Source organism: Oryza glaberrima, chromosome 9, assembly GCF_000147395.1.
Source record: "Oryza glaberrima chromosome 9, OglaRS2, whole genome shotgun sequence".
Lineage (NCBI taxonomy): Eukaryota > Viridiplantae > Streptophyta > Magnoliopsida > Poales > Poaceae > Oryza > Oryza glaberrima.
In genome coordinates, this window is record NC_068334.1 from 13,521,746 (window position 1) to 13,540,354 (window position 18,609).

At 42.6% G+C, this 18,609-nt stretch overlaps 1 protein-coding gene, 1 long non-coding RNA gene and 1 pseudogene across 2 annotated transcripts; 2 read left to right on the forward strand and 1 right to left on the reverse strand.

Annotated features, from left to right (window-relative positions):
- Positions 1-1,960: 1,960 nt before the first annotated feature.
- LOC127783573 (uncharacterized) lies at positions 1,961-2,741 on the reverse strand. Its single transcript, XR_008019361.1, has 2 exons — positions 2,661-2,741; positions 1,961-2,364 (listed from the first exon to the last, which is right to left on the reverse strand). It is a non-coding gene; the product is annotated as an uncharacterized LOC127783573 (long non-coding RNA).
- An 8,720-nt stretch (positions 2,742-11,461) lies between these two features.
- LOC127785297 (uncharacterized) lies at positions 11,462-13,718 on the forward strand (annotated as a pseudogene).
- A 1,231-nt stretch (positions 13,719-14,949) lies between these two features.
- On the forward strand, positions 14,950-16,245 carry LOC127785185 (heavy metal-associated isoprenylated plant protein 7-like). The gene is made up of 3 exons (XM_052312611.1): positions 14,950-15,120; positions 15,221-15,302; positions 15,660-16,245. The coding sequence occupies exons 1-3, from the start codon at positions 15,109-15,111 to the stop codon at positions 15,851-15,853; spliced, it is 288 nt and encodes a 95-aa protein (XP_052168571.1). The 5' UTR covers positions 14,950-15,108; the 3' UTR covers positions 15,854-16,245.
- Positions 16,246-18,609: the final 2,364 nt, after the last annotated feature.

Below are 18,609 nucleotides of genomic sequence, written 5' to 3' on the forward strand. Positions count from 1 at the left end.
ACAAAAGCTGAGAAAGTAGCGAAGATTCTTTGGTTAATTTGATCCATGCCACTGCAAATGTGGCTATTCAGAAAAATGCCATTATCGTCTATTCGTAACCGTGCCACTCCAATTTTATAAAATTAGAACCATGCCACTGCCGTCACCTTTTCCATCCATCCGCTTCCTTTCCATCTTCTTCCTTCCTTCTCCATCTTCTTCACGGCATCGGCGTGCTGGGCCATCCCGTCCGCCGCCGCTCTCTGGCGACAGCGCTGTCTCCCGGAGCCAAGTGGTCGTCGCGGCAGCTGCCAGGTACCGCTGCTGCTCCCCACGCGCGCCGAAGTGCCGCCGGCCGTCGTCGCGACCGCGGGGTTCTGCTGCTGCTGCTGCTCGGCCGTCACCGCCACCGGGTGCCAACGCAAGAAGGGAGGAGACGGTGCGGTGGCTTCAGCTGTGGCGGCGCGAACGACGGTGGTGGCGACGTCCGTGCTGACATGCGGAGGGAGGGACGGCACGGGCTCCGGCACATGGAAGGAGAAGGGGTGCCGAGGGAGTCGGCGGCGGCGCTGACTCGGCGCGCAGAAGGAGCCGGGGCGCGGAAGGATGGGGCGGCGGTGCTGGCTCCGGCGCTCAGAGAAAGGAGGGAGGGGATGGCGGCGCTAGCTTGTCTCCCTCTCCTCCAGCTCGCCGACTTGGCTCCGGGAGGCGGCGCTATCGCTGGAGAGTGGCGGCGGATGGGCTGGCCCAGCAGTGGAACTCAGTGGCGGCGACGGCCGAGCAGCAGCAGCGGAACCCCACGGTCGTAGCAATGGCTGGCGGCACTCCGGCACGCATGGGGAGTGGCAGCGGGAGCAGTGGAACCTGGCGGCTGCTGTGACGGCTGCGGTCCCATCCTTTCTCTGAGCGTCGAAGCCGGCGCTGGCGCCCCATCCCCCCGCGCCACGGCTCCTTCTGCGCGCCGAGTCAGCGCTGCCTCCCGGCTCCCTCAACGACTTTGCTCCTTCCACGTGTCGTCCCATCCCTCCTCGCGTCAGCATGGACGCCACCCACTCCCTTCACGCGCCGGCGCCGTCACCGTCACCGCCGTCCTCTCCCTCCGCACGTCGGCGCTAGAAGATGGAGAAGGAAGGAAGAAGATGGAAAGGAAGAGGATGGATGGAAAAGGTGAGGCAGTGGCATGGTTCTAATTTCGTAAAATTGGAGTGGCATGGTTACGAATAGACGGATTGTAATGGCATTTTTCTGAATAGCCACATTTGCAGTGGGATGGATCAAATTAACCCAAGATTCTTTTCGATCTTGGTGATTCAATTGATACAGAATTTTGCCATCACAAGACAGAAGAATCTGGACAATGATCATCCTCCCTGGTAAAACTGTCAGGGTTCAAATGAGTTTATCTGTTTAATTGCAACTTTATACTTGATTATTATTCTTGAATTGCTGATACCGTGAAGAAAGAAGCTGTGGAATGATCAAATACATTTCCATATAGCTATAAAAGGTGCACATTTTCTACATTATACTAATGACACATCTATCCATGAAGTACATCCATTCTTTATTCTTATCAAACTTCTTGAAACGTTGAAAATCTTACCACCTGTCCAACTTATCAATTTCTTGCATCCAAGTCTCAAACCCCAGATGGAACATCATGAACTGAATTCTGAAAAGCTATTGTTTTTCTCTGCACCATTAGCATGTGGAGGTAGGAAAAGCCGAAATGCTCTAGCATAGCTTGTATGTACGTGTGTCTTATCACTCGCAAAGTGGCATCACTTAGTATGCTGTTGGTATTTCTTAACGACATTACTAGAAATATAATTCCCAGCAATGGCGCAGAAATGCTTCTGGTATATTATGGTTACAGAGTTCATCCGCAAGCGCACGGATATACCATTGTAGCATTTCACCCGAGAGTATTCCAAGGGTATCGTATTTATTTTATCCCGTGGGAAGATCATGTAGAGAGAACTTAACTAATAATTTATATATTACTTGTGATAATCATATTCTAAGCAGGGGTTAAGATAATCCAAGGGTAGAGTGACACACAAGCATTTCTACTCTTCCTCATAATAATTTATCTAAGCTAGGTGGAAAGAAAAGAGAAAGGAAATCTATTCCTATACTTCTAATATACATAGTATACATACATTCTAGTTAACTGATATACTAGCTAATACCCTCTATCCGATGCCCTCCTGGTACTTCGAGAAGCCACCCCTGACTGCCGAGTTCCTTACGACAGCCCGTCATGACCATCCAACCGGGGCTAAATACGGAGGAATACCCTCCCCAGTAAATTAACTTAGGATTATATATAGGCGCGGAGGAATACCCGTACTGAGTTGTCACCATCAGTGGATCACCTCTCATCTGCAATATATAACCCCAAATAATGATATCCTATAATCTAGACACCATGTCTAAAGTACCAGATACTACTCTAATATCATCGTCATGACATAGAGTAATTGCATAAGAAAACACTATACCTGCACCAAAGCATCTCCCAGATAAGCTAGCCGTACATTCAGTATAACAAGAACATAATGTAAAGTAGGTACTCATATACTCGGAAAGTATTTCAATACCATAAATGTATATAGAAGAGTATTCTAATAAAAGTACAAAGCTTACAAAAGAGGAAAGGAAAGCTGCTAGAGCCATACCCGAACTCTTCCGAAGACTTCCGGACTCCTGATTCCTATTCTAATTCTATTCCACCAGCTAGATACTACTGACTAAACTTGAGAGGAATGAGAAAGCTCTTGCTTGAGGTGTGTGTTGAAGTGAAGAGAGTGAACTCCTTAAATAGGCAGGTAATGACGGTTATGGCGATTGGAAATGTCGGTAATACCCTCCAACCGCCATAGGGAGTGAATCTCCACCGTTCCCTCAAAACCCTGCATCCATCGGCTGCACGGGAGGTTCGCCCGAACCACCAGATTCGGCCGAACTTGGGGCCGGCCCAACCAGCCCACATTTTGGCTGGTGGCCCCCTATGCTGCTTCACTTCATAGACTTATGAATTTTGGCCTGATTCATCGTGTCAAGTCTGCGTTCTTGGCCCATTCATACACAAGTCTGGTTCTCGACATCGTCCGATTGATCTATCGTCTGAGTTGATGTCGATTCTCCTTCACTTTATTGTCATTCTCTGTAAAAGGTTAGTAGACCTAATACTAGTGGAATATTATTGTTCTAACATATTTATGCATTGCAAGCATCACTAGTTCTCTCCTATTTTAGTAATATTGAGGGTCGAAACTAATTGATAACGACTGTCAACATATGCATGCACGCAGTGAGATCACCTAGCATACATATGTATGCATACTCCATGGTCCATGTTTTGACTTGTGAAGAACAACACATGCATATACAATAAAGAAATCATTTATTACATGTATCTACTCCATATCTATTACATTTACTGTGAGATATGTTTAAATCTATAGAAATTTTAAATATCAATGTCTCGTTTTTAGTAAGGAGTAAATATGAGAAAACATAAAAAAAAAACATGGGTGCGCTGGGCCATGATGCCCTTGTGCTCATCTCCTGTTAGCTGTACAAGTCAAGCGCTCCCCTTTTCCACCTTGATGACATCAAGAAGGGGGTTAATAGAGATAGAAACATGTAAGCACAAAAATAATGGTGCCAAGAAAAGAATATCATTCAATACAAAAAATAAAAGTGTATCATCCATAAAAAGCACTTGTTCCAAAAAAAGAAGCAAACATTATTGCATAATCAAACCATACCTAGAATACACCAAAAAAAAAAGAGCTGTACATAGTGAAACATATATTAATGTAAAAAACAGAAAGGATGAAAAAAAATAGAGAATACATATAGATTATTCTCTTACATTTTATAGTGATTTTCTTGTTTTAATACATATGACACATGGTAGCATCCATGCTTCTGAAAATTCTAGAATTTTACGTTATATACTCAATATCTTTTAAAAAGAGAGTAAACTTTCACTTTCTACAAAAAAGAGAGAACATAAAAGTGCTAGTGTACAAATTTTGTTTGTTTCTCTACCACTATATGCCTACTATAACACATATTTTAAGAAATTATAGCAAGAACCACATATATCACTTACATCTGGACTTCTGCATTTTTATCTAAATGATAATCATTACTGCGATATCACTACAACAGTGCTAGTTTTATCATCTAGGATAATTCGGCACCTATATTGCTTTGAACAGCTGAAGAGAAATGATAAAAATCCTGGTATAAAAAGAGTGAAAGATAACATAGAAAATCGATTATGTTGTGGCATTTGCATGGATAATTCTTTTAGTTTGGCCTTCCACATCATATGCTTTATGTGATTCCGTTGTATTCCATCCCTTAGAGTGAATGATAAGATTGCTCAAAAGGAAAGTAAACAACTATTGTTTCTTGTACATTTGTATTTTTATGGCTGCACCATTTAATTTTCCACGTCATATGTTTGATCTGTACCACCATATTCTATCACATAATTAAAGAGGACAAGAACAAAAGTAGGTGTCATATGCATTTATCCATGCATGACTCAATTCTTTATCCTTCCACATCATCAACTCCACCTCCAACTCATTCTATCCCTAAGAATAAATGAAGAGATAAGAAAGCTTAAGATAGAAATAAATGTCATGCATTGTACATGTAAATTCCACCATGGACCACCACCCTCATCCAAATGTAGCCACATAATAAATGAATACCAAATTTCAGGTGACCTCCCTAGGAATTTCACTTTTATTTTTGGATTTTTCTTATGCTAGTATTAATGCCATCAATTTTTTTTCATTCTTGCCCTTCAATATTTCTACATATTCTTTTATGAAGTACTCTTACTTTTCTAAGTACACCTCTTATTTTGTCTAATGGAATATAAGTTCTATGTGACCCCATTCAATAATTCTATAGCCAAAATATTTAGAATCAAATTACCCAAACTTTTTATTGATTATAACTTAAGACAAAAAAGAATCGAGGCATAATTAATGTTAAGATATGGTACGACGCTAAGGTATGATACAATCAGACAAAATCAAGATTAAGTTTATACATGGAATGTTTGGATTCGAGTTAACATCATCACACATTTTTGTACGATTTGGTTATTATTTGCTTACATTGTCCCTAAATGATGATCTTTTAAGGGATGAATGCTTTAACAACAACTAAGTATATAATTGAACAGTTTCATGAAACATATAAACTTCATGGGGTTCCAATTACTTTGTGAAAGGTGCTCAACATTTGCTAAAAAAACCAAAGGCTTCATTAATCAATTGAGTATATATAAAGAAAACAAATTATGTCTATGATAAATTCCACTCCAAAAGACAAGCTTATTACTACAACAAATATGTCTTGTAGAGACATTTTCCTAATATTGTAGAGGCATATTTAAAATGCCTTTACAGTGTTGTAGAGACATTTTGAAGAATGTCGCATAAGTGTCTTTTGGTGAATTGTCTCTACGAATAATAGGCATTTTATAAAATGTCTCTATACAAAATAGAGGCAGTTTATAGAGACATTGAATTATGCGGCAACTATAGCAAATCATTGTGAAAAAAGAGAAGAATTATTATCCCTTACCAATCCTTGAACTCATGACCTCTTGGGTTGATATTCTTTTATCTTCAATGTGCTAATCATCACGACCGCATATATGCTTTGTGTTGTTTACATCTAGTTACTTAGTATGTATTAATATTCAGAAAAGTGTCTCTACAGAGGTTTAAATGCCCCAAGAAAATGCCTTTATAGATGAGGCAAATTTCAAAGTGTCGAGAAAATGTCTCTACAAGATAAACTTAATAAGATGTGCTAAAAGTGTCTCTAAAATGTCTCTACAAGATAAACTTAAAAAAAATATGCTAAAAGTGTCTCTAAAATGTCTCTATAGTAAAAGTATTTTAGACGATTTAGAAAGTGTCTCTAGACTATAGAGGTCCAAATTTTAGAGGCAATTTGAAAATCGCCTCTACAAAAGTGACTCTACATAATGTTTTTGTTGTAGTAATCATACCAGCAAGTAAATACATGTGACGCCTGATGGAGTGTGCTGTAGACACAGTTCGCAACAAAACAAGGAGCCAGTAGCACACCGTGCCGAGAATGACTCAAGGGTCGAATTCCTATGGGCTACGATTATACATAGTCACTTGCTACGGAAAGAACTCTTCACCCAAAAAAGTTCCAGTACAATTGTTATAGTGGAAGGCAAGAGAGCCTTGTAATTCCCAAAAATATTCTAGATGGGAAACGATGGCGAAAAGGCATCAGAACTATGCAAGGAGGCAAGAGGGCCTTGCCTCGATTCGAGTAAGTGTAACCCTGATTTATTCTTGGAAATAGATGATCGGGAATTCTAGCAAATTTCAGAGGTAGTTCCTCTAAGAATACATCCACTGATTAACCACCTAAATTAACTCTTGCAGATCTTGCTCCAATCATTGTGCGTGTGCTCACCACCATCCCCATGGAGTGGTTAACCGTCGGAGGAAACAATGTATTTTCTTTTTTATGATTAATCTCTTGTTGTCTTTTTTTTGTTGTTGTTTGATATTCAATATGGTGATATATGTTAATAATTCACTAGCAATATATGTAGGCTCTATTTGGCACAACTCCATGTTGGGTTTGAAGAGTATGTTAAATTATAGTGTTTAAAAAATTATATTTAATCTAAAACAGGAACAAAATAAATCATCCAAATCTTGTCAATGTAATGGCAGATCCAAGTCTATGGATTTGTCGAGCTACGGATACCCAACTCCAAGAAACCTTGGATCTGAAGTTGTGCAAAAAGGGTCCTAATAAAATAATAGTCATTTGCATGTTGTACACTTTTATCAAATTCAAATGTTTGGCTAGAACTTACGATTAGAGGTGGGTATTTGGTTTTTCCGGTTTAATCGCCTCGGTTTGATGGCTCCCTAAAAGATCGGTTTCTGTAGAATGACAACCGAAGAGAGTACGAATAAAACAAAAACCGAGAAAAAAAAGACCAAACAAAATTGGTTTGGATTTTTCGGGGTTCAGTTTTTACCGAATAAATGCATGCCTCGATCTCCCATCCTCCCATCATGCAAAGCTAGCCATGGGCCCAAAGGTTGTGGGCTCCACCACCCACGCCCACAAGATAAAGCAAAATTACGTGAAACAATGAGGCAGATTCGCTCAGAGCCTCAGAAACCAATCCTGTGCATGTGGACTTCAATTTACTTTGGTTTCTTTGGTGAGATTGGTTGACAGTAGGCGGAGGCCAAAGAAACTACCAACCACTGAACTGTATTAAAACGAAAACCGCGCCACCAGTTGAACACCGAAAAAAACCAACACTTCGGTTTGGTTCGGTGGTCGGTTTTCGGGAAATTTCTGCCCACCCCAACTTGTGCTAAAATATGCCTAACGGATCAAACTCATGGGATCAATTCCTAGTTCCATCGCAATGAAAATAAACTTGACTATCTCTAATAATGAGATTCAATGAAATTTACACTTCTTTTTATACACTTTCATGAGACAAAACATTTTCACCAACAACTGGCCATTGGCTTCCATGGGAAAGAGTAACTGTGGTTAATTGAAAGCCATAAAAATAGAATTGTTTTTATTAGTAACTATCCCATGTAGTAACCGAACAAAATTTTAGGTATGACAAAACTCGGGTGATTATTTGGGGTGATTATTCTCCTTGCGTAGAACTTTCCCTTATTTTGGCATACATTTATATAGGGAGTACAATTTGAATTTTTGAAACTTGACCCAAGTTATGGCCCAAACAAAATGATATTTACTAGGCATGTGAAATTGTATTGGCAAATTTCTTGAGGCTGATCAAAGCAGCCCCAACATCCCACATGAGGAACCCTTAGAGCATAATTCCTCAAAACTACATGGTGAAGCTGCCATTTCACAACCCACATAAAAGAAAACTAATTGTGCAATTACAGCAAACTCTAGGGTCCTCTATGCAAAAAAAATATTCATTCCCCTCCAATAAGAACCCATACAAGATTAAAGTCTTCATATGGCTACTTTTTTGTGGCAGACTAAACACGAGAGATATGTTGGATAGAAGGAATTGTGCTCCTTTGATCTCACTTGCGTTCTTTGTTCGTTGCAGCAAAGAGAAACTCTATTTCATCTGTTTTTCTAGTGTCCATTTAGTAGAAAGTGTTAGCGTAAGCTTGGAATATTATGGAACACCTCTTTGGAATTCTTTCAGATGTTTGTGCTGGCAAGATTGAGGTTCAGGAGGAAGGGCTTTTTGGAAATTTGCTTTATTGCGTGCTGGCACATTTGGAAACAACGAAATGGGAAGATTTTTCAGAATATGGATCCTTCTTTTGATAGATTCTTCTACATGTGTAGAATGAATGATCCACTTAGGCAATCGGTCTCTGATTGGTTACAAACTGTCGGAGGGTGAACTCCTCCACCAGGGAACCGTGAGGCCCCCTTTGTGAGTTCGGCCAGGGGCAGCGGGTGAGATTCGAGGGCTTGGTGAGCGAAGCTATGTGATCCTGAGGGGGTTCAATCCCTAAAGACGATGAGACAAAAGGGGTTTATATAGGTTCGGGCCGCTGAGAAGCGTAATACCCTACTCCTGTTCTTGATTGATTGAATGTAGAACAAAAGTGCTTGGGGTTGCGAGACCCAAGCGCCAATTCGCTCGGAAGTCCCCCCCTCCACCACTAGGCCTGGACCTCCTTTTATACCTCAAGGGGTTACCACATGGGCCCAACAACCTAACCTAGCTCCGGTGGAGAAGTATTATAATATTTGCATTAAATGCATGTCTTGTCTCTTGACTTGGGAAGCCAAGCACACGTCGTCTTGATGATGGGGCCTGTCAAATCATGCCGCCTGATACGGGGGGTGCCCCTGTCAGTCACCATTTAATGGGTGAAGACTTCTGGGCTCCTATTACACCGGGAAACTAGAGCCTTGCTTTGACCAGAGCGGGATGACCGACTCCGGCTGGGATAAGAGGATGAGAACCTCTCACCATCATTATTTGATGGGACATGTCGGGCTGCACGTCGCCTGACACAAGCGATGGTGCGCCTGACATCCTGGGTCCCATCGGTCATTCGACCGGGCACAGACCGATTGAGTACACTGCACACCGCATTAAATGCGGCGTGGCACGACCACTCGAATCGCCATAAATGCGGGTAGGTGGGCACCTGGAGGCGGACACCTAACCCATCGTACGTGGTGACCTAGAGAGGGGGTCGGGGGGAGCCCGACCCCTAGTCACGGGAGGGTGCGGCCGCTGCCCGACCTTGGGCCCGATCCCCCCTCGGGGGAGGGCCACGTGGCGCCTGGGGCAGCCTTCTCCCTCTAGTCTCGGCCAGGGAGTGGCCGCCGTCCTACCTCGGGCCCGACCCCCTCGGGGGAGGGCCACGTGGCATTGGAGGGCAGCCTCCTCCATCCAGTCTCTGGGAAGGAGTGGCCGCCGCCCTACCTCGGGCTCGACTCCCCTCGGGGAAGGGCCACGTGGCATCGGGGGGCAGCCTCCTCCGACTAGTCTTTGGGAAGGAGTGGCCGCCACCCCACCTCGGGCCTGACTCCCCTCAGGGGAGGGCCACATGGCATCGGGGGGCAGCCTCCTCCCTCTAAACCTGATACCCCGGGCCCATATCACCGACACAAACTTTATAGTTCTTTAGCGAGGCTGTAGCCTTTTGTAATTTTTCTTTTTTGCTGCAAATACTTTTTCTCCTTTTTATAGAATACACTACTGGGCAAATGCCTGGTAGTTTTCCTTTCAAAAAAAAGAATCCCTACAACCCATAGCCCAAACATTGTATTGCCTGGCCGTGAGAATTTCCAACGTTGTCTAGAGTATTTTTCAAATTTCAAATAAATTATTTGTAGCCTACCACTATAAGCTTAAACCCTTACTTGAACTTTTTTTCATTATCTCGAGCATAAGGTGGTCACTAATCCTCTCTTCCTCTACTATAGCAAGTACGATGATGAATGTATGTGGGCCGAGGGGCTAGGAATGGGAAAGGGCGCAACCATGGGCGTGGCGTGGGGGTAGAGGGGCTCGCTCAGATGTGGTGGTTGGAGTGAACACCTCCTCCGTACTAGCAACAAGGAGATGTAAGGGCTTCTAAACACATTTCATCTTATTATCCAATGCGCTGCAATTTCATGCCTTCGTACAGGGAAAAATGATATTTTTTATAACCTACGTAGATTTACAGTGAGGGATGTGAGAGTTTATTGGTTTAACGTGCTTAATTTATTGGTATTTGTTTGTTACTTTGATTAAGCTCTTGTTTTGTTTATGAAAAGATGATATGTTAAACCCATTTGAGCTTTTAGTGGCTATGGATAGTATTAAGCCAAGTGTAAGGGCCAACTTAAATATGGATTATTCTCTGTCTCTAGAGATTCATATGCATACACAGGAAAAAGAGCTAAAAAGGTGCTTTATTACACCACCACTACTTTTAGCAAATTACCATTGAATTGTGGATCTACCTAACGAGCTAGAAATTCCTTAAAAAAGGGATCTCCATATGAATTAATTTAAGGAAATACTTTTTGACAGTTAATATGTTTCTTATTGTATCTAAGAAGGGTCTTACTTCGGTAGACATTTCCTTTGATGCCTTTTCCGTTGTCAATTTATCTATAAACATATTTGAGCTACTGACTTGTGGTCCTAACCCCTATGTACTAGTACACAGCTATAGGGCCTTGTCTCCATTTGCCAGTCACACAATGGATGATATCTTTGTAATGTGCACGTGCTTGTAGTATATATTAGTGAGCAAAATTTTCCTATACATAGCGGAGATATGCATATAGAGTTCAATGATCTAAAAACTTACCTTCTTTTTAGTATATTGTTTCCATTTGCTATTAGTATGGACTTGACCTCGCATATACTTCTCTAGGTTGGCTTGATTTAAGCTATTGCAATTTAGATGAAGACTTGTCAGATCTGTATGTGTATTTCAGACTTATCGTGGTTATTAAACCCAATGAGTCATAGAACTTCATTTAAATGGTTGTAAAGTTTTGTTCTTTAACAAGTCAAATATCATTTTTTTTGTTCTAATTTCCCAACTCTTGAACAAAGCTGTGAATTGAATTAATCAAGAGATATGCACTTTTCTAGCATTAGCAACATGCACATATATGCCTTCTTCTATTCTTTCTTCCTTTTGTTTCATTAGCAAAATGAATGGGCCTCATCATTGTGCAGTCAATACCTCAATGAGATAATGTTCCTTGTTACCCCATATTAGCATCTGTTTTAGGACATGTTCAGTTTGATTTTCTTTTTGTTCATCGTATATTAATATTTACAATTTTTACGATCCGCGCTAATCTTTGGACTCGTCAGCTAATCACCACCGTGAAAATTGGCTTGCATATCTTTGTTTTTTCGGTTTTTGCCAGTCCTAATAGTGTATCATCCATGATAGATGTTACATTTGATGAAGTTGCAATTTGTAACAATGATGGTGAAAATGCTAAGCTTGCTAATATCTCCACAACAAAGGTACATTAAGTTAATTTCTGATCATTTTTATTTTTCATGAGAAATGCTTCCAACAAAGCACTATATATTGAAGTTAATAAGGAAATTATATTTTATTCATTCAGGACTCTTCATCATCGGCTGCTGGAAATGATTCAAGTGATTTCAAATGGTTAGGTCCTGAATCGCATTCCAAGAAAAGGGAAGAGCTACAAATCCTTCTGGCGAAGGGGATTTACATTCATGGTATGCCTATCAATCATCAGCGCATTTTTTAAAAAATCTTAGAGGACTGAATCTTAGGCTTACACCCATTGCGTTCATGACACTTTTTAGGTTCACGATTTTGTTTACATCTTGGTCCAACATGGCAACAAACTTGTTGCTTATGTGGATGAACTCTACAAGGATAACCATGCAAACAACATGGTTCAGATACGATGGTTTCAAACACTCAACTCCTCCGGTATTCAGCTTTCTCCAGGTGTTAATGATAGAGAGATCCTCCTCTCCGACAATTTGCAAGACATCAGAGTTGAATGCATAGACGGATTGGCTTCAGTCCTGAAAAAATAACACTTTGAGAAGTTTCAAGCAATTGCCAACAACATCGACTGGCAGCCCTACCTATGCATCCAGTATATCGACAATGATAGCAATGTCAAGACCTTTGACATTGCACAGTTGTAAGGGTATTCAGAACAGGAGATATTTAGAACAATCTTAGGCACACCTCCCGTGAACATGCAACCCGACGCATCCGAAGGCAACAAGAACACACAAGATCATCAGATAGAGGTCATCATCATCATCAGACCGTGGTGAACCCCACTGCAAGTGATGAGACCAATGTTCAGGCCGCAACAATCAATGTCACTGCACGCAATGCTGCACCAACAGAGCCTGCATCTGCTCTGATGAACTCTGCCCTGGAGCAGTATCTCGAGTAGTATTTCTCTCCTGGTTGCCTTGTTGAATGCCTGAGCCAGGAAAGTGGCATTAGGGGCTGTTGGTTCATCGGTTCAGTGATCAGGAGGCGTGGAGATCGCATCAAGGTGAGGTACCAACACCTCCAAGATCCTGAAACACCAAGAGCAAACCTAGAGGTATGTCGCCTAATTTCAGTACCACTTCTGAAAATGCAGTTCGTTCTTGACAAATTTTACGGTGGCCTCTATGGGTAGTAGAATGAATCTACACCTTTTGTTCTTTCTTATTCATTGGACCATATCGATTTATACTACTATAGAAGAATATTGTCCTCTACTGATAGTAGAAGTCATAAATTAACAGTTCAAATGACTTGTACGGTTGATAATATTGATAGTAGAGCACTATCGTTAGAGATACAATAGTAACTTCTACTGTTGATAATATGGTAGAACTAAAGTAGTAACTTCTAGTAGAATACTTCCAGTAGAGTTATATAGTAAAATAAAATTCTTTCTTTTATAGTAACCAGATGGCAAGCTCCCGCTCATGTCCATGAAGCTCACTTTGAGTTGAGAAGGCTAACACGAACTGGTTGTTCTCCTGCAGGAATGGTTGCTTGTGACAAGAACCGCTAATCCTGACCCTCTATGCATACACCTCTCTGGAAGAACAAGAATTCGTCCCCACAATATGTCGGAGAGGGAGAACCCCTCTACGATCGGTGTTGGCACCGTCATTGACGGATGGTTGTATGATGGTTGGTGGGAGGGAATTTTGCTGAAGGTGAGTGATGCAAGGAGGCTGCTAGCTTACTTACCAGGTGAATTGTCAGTTGATTACCTTCTTAGTGGATTCAAATTTAACAGTCCATGATGCAAATTCTTGCTTGTGTTTAGCTTGTTGCCATGTCAACGGAGTTCTTTCCCTTGTCTGAATTTGCGGGGGAGAAGAAGATGGTGTTATTCCATAGGGATCAACTGAGGCATTCACTCGAGTGGATCGATAGCAAGTGGAAGGCTTTTGCTCACCGGGAAGATCTCAGAATAAGTCATTACTGCACAAGAAGTTCCTACAAGAGAAGAAGTAATGAGGCAATTGGAAGGCCTTCAAACAAACAAAGGTGGTTCAAACTCTGCAAAACCAGCTCTGCACTGAATTCACCAGGATCTCCTCAGGGGCTCTGCTCCTTGATGTATCCATGGCTAATGCCACCACTGCTCCTTGAAGTATGCACGATCAGTGGAGAATCATTGCCCAGCTAGCTGTTCATCAGATGAAAGAACTTACGGGATATGAATTATCAAGGATGATATATCTTCTATTTTTCTTTCTGAACCATGCATCTTCTCCTTCTTCTTTTTTATGAATTATGCATCTTTGGTGTGACTTTGGTTCATCTCCTAGGTTATTATGTCAACCACCTGAACTCAGTCTTGGACTTCTGATGTCAAAGTCTTGTGTGTAATGCAGTCCATTTGGTTATATCAGCTCCATAAAAAACTTCAAATATCTTTCGTGAATGTCTTGGTTGTAGTTTAGACAATTTTTATCATCCCCTTGTCATCTTATCCAATTTGAAATGAAATGGAGTTTGCAGTCTTTTACCCCTGAATTGATACTTGTGAAGTTGATGTCACTAGCCGGCAAATTTGTTTCTAGAGCAGTAAATGAAAAAAGAAGCAAAGGAAGTAGTGAAGAGGCTTTTGGTTCAGCTGAAGCAGAATTTTACCAGTACAGGACTGAAGAATCTGATCAATGGTCATGCTCCCTTGGTAAAACTGGCAGGGTTAAAGTGAGTTCATCTGATTAATTGCAACTTTATAGTTGCTGTTATTGTTGAACTGCTAATACTGTCAAGAAAGAAGCTAGGACATGATGAAATATATTTTGCATCTAGCTACGAAAAAAAACGCACCTTTTTTACAGGTATGCTGATGACAAATCTATCCATGAAGTACATCATTTTTCTATTCTTTTCAAATGCCAATGTCTTCTTGAAACGTTGAAAATCATACCACCTGTCCAACTTATCAGTTTCTTGCATTCAAGTCTCAAACCCCAGATGGAACATCCATCACGAACCAAATTCTGAAAAAAAAAAAACAAGAGGAGCCAGCAAATTGTTACATACATCGTAAAAGTCTGCACTTTCTAAAAAAACAAAGTCTCAAAGTCGATGGAGAAACATATCTGCATCTCACTGTCAAGTTCTTTTACTGAATCCATGGGTTCAGACTTCAGGCTGAAGATACAGAGAATGAAACGGAGAGCTCATGAGAGAAAAAAGTGAGATGAGAAGCAGCTAAAAAATGTTCAAAAAAAAAAAAAGAAGCAGCTAAAAGGGGCTGTGCATGGAAGCCAGGCTGCCACAGAATCCGATTCTGAAGACACGCATCGATCCCACACAAAGGGGAATGGAATGAACCGAGTCACTGAGCAGCCATAAAAAGGGGATTAAAGAGGCACGCTTGCTTAAGCACTAACCAAAGCAGAGCAAGAATCCGGCCAACTCCATGCTTTTTTGTCCACTACCTTTTCTGAAGCTCTGAACTACTGAACTCTGAAGAAGTAGTCTGAACCTTCGTTCAGTTTTGTCGTCGTCGTCTTCGCCGTCGCCGAGGAAGAGCTCCTTCTCCTCCTCCTACTTCTCCATGGACTACAGGGTAACAGCCATGGCCATGAGTGTGTCGAAGCTTGAGAGAAGTAGCAATGGGATGATGATCATATGATGCTCAATCTCTGCGCTTGGTTGCTGTGTTGCAGCTCTACTACATGACGCTCAGGATGAACATCGACTGCAACGGGTGCTACCACAAGATCAGGAGGGCGCTGCTCCAGATGCAAGGTATCACTCCGTCCCTAAATATTTGACGCCGTTTTAAACGTATCTGGTTGTTTGTCTTATTAAAAAATTTTAAGTAATTATTAATTTCTTTTCCTATCATTTGATTTATTGTTAAATATACTTTTATGTATATATATAGTTTTACATATTTCACAAAACTTATGAATAAGACGAACGGTTAAACATGTTTAAAAAAATCAACAGCATCAAATATTTAGGGACGGAGGGAGTAGGAAGGTAGCCGGTCTGGCCATGGCGACGCCGGCCGGTGAAACGAAGCTTTTGTTTTTTTTTCTGCCATGGCGACGCCGGTGACTGATGCTGCTGCTGCTGTGTGTGCGCTTGCTTGGTTTGCAGAGCTGGAGAGCCACCTGATCGACAGGAAGCACGGCAGGGTGAGCGTGTTCGGGGCCTTCAGCCCGCAGGACGTGGCGATCAAGATCAGGAAGCGGACCAACCGCCGCGTCGAGATCCTCGAGGTCAGGGAGGCCGCGCCGCCGCCGCCGCCGCCCGCCGGCGACGAGGGCGGCGGCGGCGGCCACGTGGCGTAGACCTTTGCCTGAACTGTCCATGTACTCATACAGACACAGTTTGTGTTAGGTTCTGAAATTTTCTTCCATCTAACCCAAAAATAATAATAATTTTGAGTTTCTTCTTCTTTTGACAACGTTGTGTTAGCGTTTATCATCAAAGGATTTACCAGAGCTTAATCGGTAATATCGATTATGCCTGTCTTTTGGAGTCAGGAGTGATGTGTAGGCTTGTTTTGCCTGGGTGTTAGATAAAACTTCCCAAGGTATGAATGCTAAATGTGAAATTTAGCAAATGGAAAACAGATTTAATTTTCTCATTTTGAAGTTTGGACAGGACAAAATTGACTTTTTAGGAGCCATGTAATATTTTGCATTTCAACATGTTCAAACTGTGATGTATTGTCCATGAAAATCAAGGCCTCCATTTCAATAGTACTACTAGTACACTCATCAAGAATCAGGCAGCCAGGACCAATCCTAATATGAGCATAGCACATAGAGATGAAAAATGAAAGGAATATAATCAGATTTTTCTTATGCAAAATCTATTAGTACCAAAGATGTGATACTTGCTTCACAAAGTAATCAAAATTCCTTGGCAATTGGTCAGATTCTGGAAACTTACCTGTATGCGAGAACCTGTTGCGAGATAAGTAGTTTTTGTTATGAAACCGATCTCCCGAAGGAGTCGGATTTGTAGGACCGTGATCGTGAGGATCACGGTACCTCCTCCTTCTATTCTTTTGTTTCCTTATTAATGAAGTGGACTTATACCAAATATATATGTATGTATCCATATAGGACATCCTATTGTGGGTATAAATACAATAGTGAGGTTGAGGGCAAAGTAATACTTGTAACAGAGAGAGAAACATCAATAAAGTTGATTGCCCTCCACTTTCGTATCCATGTGTTCGTGTGTGCTTGTTCGATTGTTGACAACGTGAATTCTAACACGTTATCAGCACGAGGTGCTCTTCAGCCAAGGTATATTGTCAACATCGATCTATCCTAATCTCGTTCTATAGGGATAACGATAAACTTGCTAGATCATTTTCTGTTATTTTTTTTCTTCTCTCCGCTAATCGTTCGATCGATGGGTTGTACTACGTGGATTTTTCCCTTATGGCGCACGTAGCAGGAGAGTTTGCGGCTCTCCACCCCATGCGCGACAGGCGTATGGGGTTATCCCTTGTACAACCGATCTATCGAACGAGAAGCGGTTATCGCTATAGTCCGATTAGATCTGTTCCTAGCCTTTGTGCTGGGTTTCTTTTCTTGCAAACAAATACACGGATACCGTACGCCTTAGATGCGCAAACGGACAGACAAGCCACCGCAAGAACGACGGTTTAGAACTAGTGATGCCTCGAAGGGCGACGCTACGTTCAGGGTGTAATCGCGATGCACATGAGAAGAATCGCGTACCTGGCTAACGTGATTGCCGATTCCGAACGAATCGGCCCAAATCCTCATGCCAGCGTCGCCGTCCTCCTGAAGTTGACGACGACGAAACCGAGTCGATGACGCCAGCATGCGCCGTTGTGCCCTTGCCGCCGCCAGCACGCGTCGCCGGCCACCCCCCTTCACCGATGGCCGCAGAATCGTGCCATCGGCTTTCCGTCGTCGGTTCGCCCTTGAAAAGCCAGCCGACAGGTCTTCAATCGACCGCCGGCACTCGCCGTCAACGGCCGCCGCCCGCAGAGACGCTGAGGAGACCGCGGCCGCATCCCCCTGCCGCCGGCACGCACGGCACGCCTCCCGCGCTACTGCACGCGACTGGGACGGGGGTCGAAGCCGCCGCGGCCTCCCGCCGCCGATAGCCGTCCGCCTCGCCGGCCCGCATGCTGAGCCAAATTCCGCCGGCGCACAGCAAGGAGCTGCGCTTGCCGGACGCCGGATACAGCCCGTAGCCAACCACGCCGGCGTCGGTGCTGCTTGTAGCCTCACCGCCGCTCCGCCTCAATCGTCGACCCCGCCGCGCCGACGAGCTCCGTCGACCCCGCCGTGATGACGAGACCCGTCAACCTCGCCGCCTCGCCCGCGCCGTCGGGATACCCGCCGCCGCCATCGAATCGGTGGAATTGGGGGCTAGGGTTTCAACCCTAGCCACCCGATTGGATAAGGTGCGGCGCCCTTGTTGGGCCGCATATGGGCCAAGGCCGTTAGCAGGCCGACGGTCCCGACGGGCCGGTTAACCTTTGAATAGCCGGTACATAAAGGTGGGCCGAGTATAAATTAGGCCTATAAAAGGAGTCGGGCTCGAATCAAAATTTGGCCCAAAAAAGGCAAACTTCTGAATATGTCCTTGAATTTTCAGGATACACGCGGATTTGGAATTTTAGCGGAATAGTCCCTCGGGATCACAGAAATTACGGAGAATATCACTTTTTTTTTGTTATTCCGTATTTTCAATTTTCTGTATATTAACTGTTTATTAGTTAATTTTTGAATCAACCATAGAATCCTCGAGACATGGTTTTTAGGAAATGAGCTCTCATAATTTGAAATTTAGTACACACCAGAGAGCATCATATTTATGGTTTATTTTCCTAGCTGTTTTATTTTTTCAGGATACTATTTAATGGGTTAGTAATTCAGTAATTACTTTGGCACCTAAATAAATAGTACAACAATTCTGAGAAATGTTGGGAGAATTATGGGAATATATTGACACAGTACTAAATTTGGATAACCAGACAATTTACTATTTGCATACTTGTCATGCTCTTACTTGCAGTACTTATTGAATTTTGCATGACTAATGTAGGAAA

Bases quoted from the DNA above. Each gene is read 5' to 3' on its own strand.
- LOC127785185 (XM_052312611.1), top strand. The intron at 15,303-15,659 runs GTATCACTCCGT...CTTGGTTTGCAG, and splicing joins GGCGCTGCTCCAGATGCAAG to AGCTGGAGAGCCACCTGATC.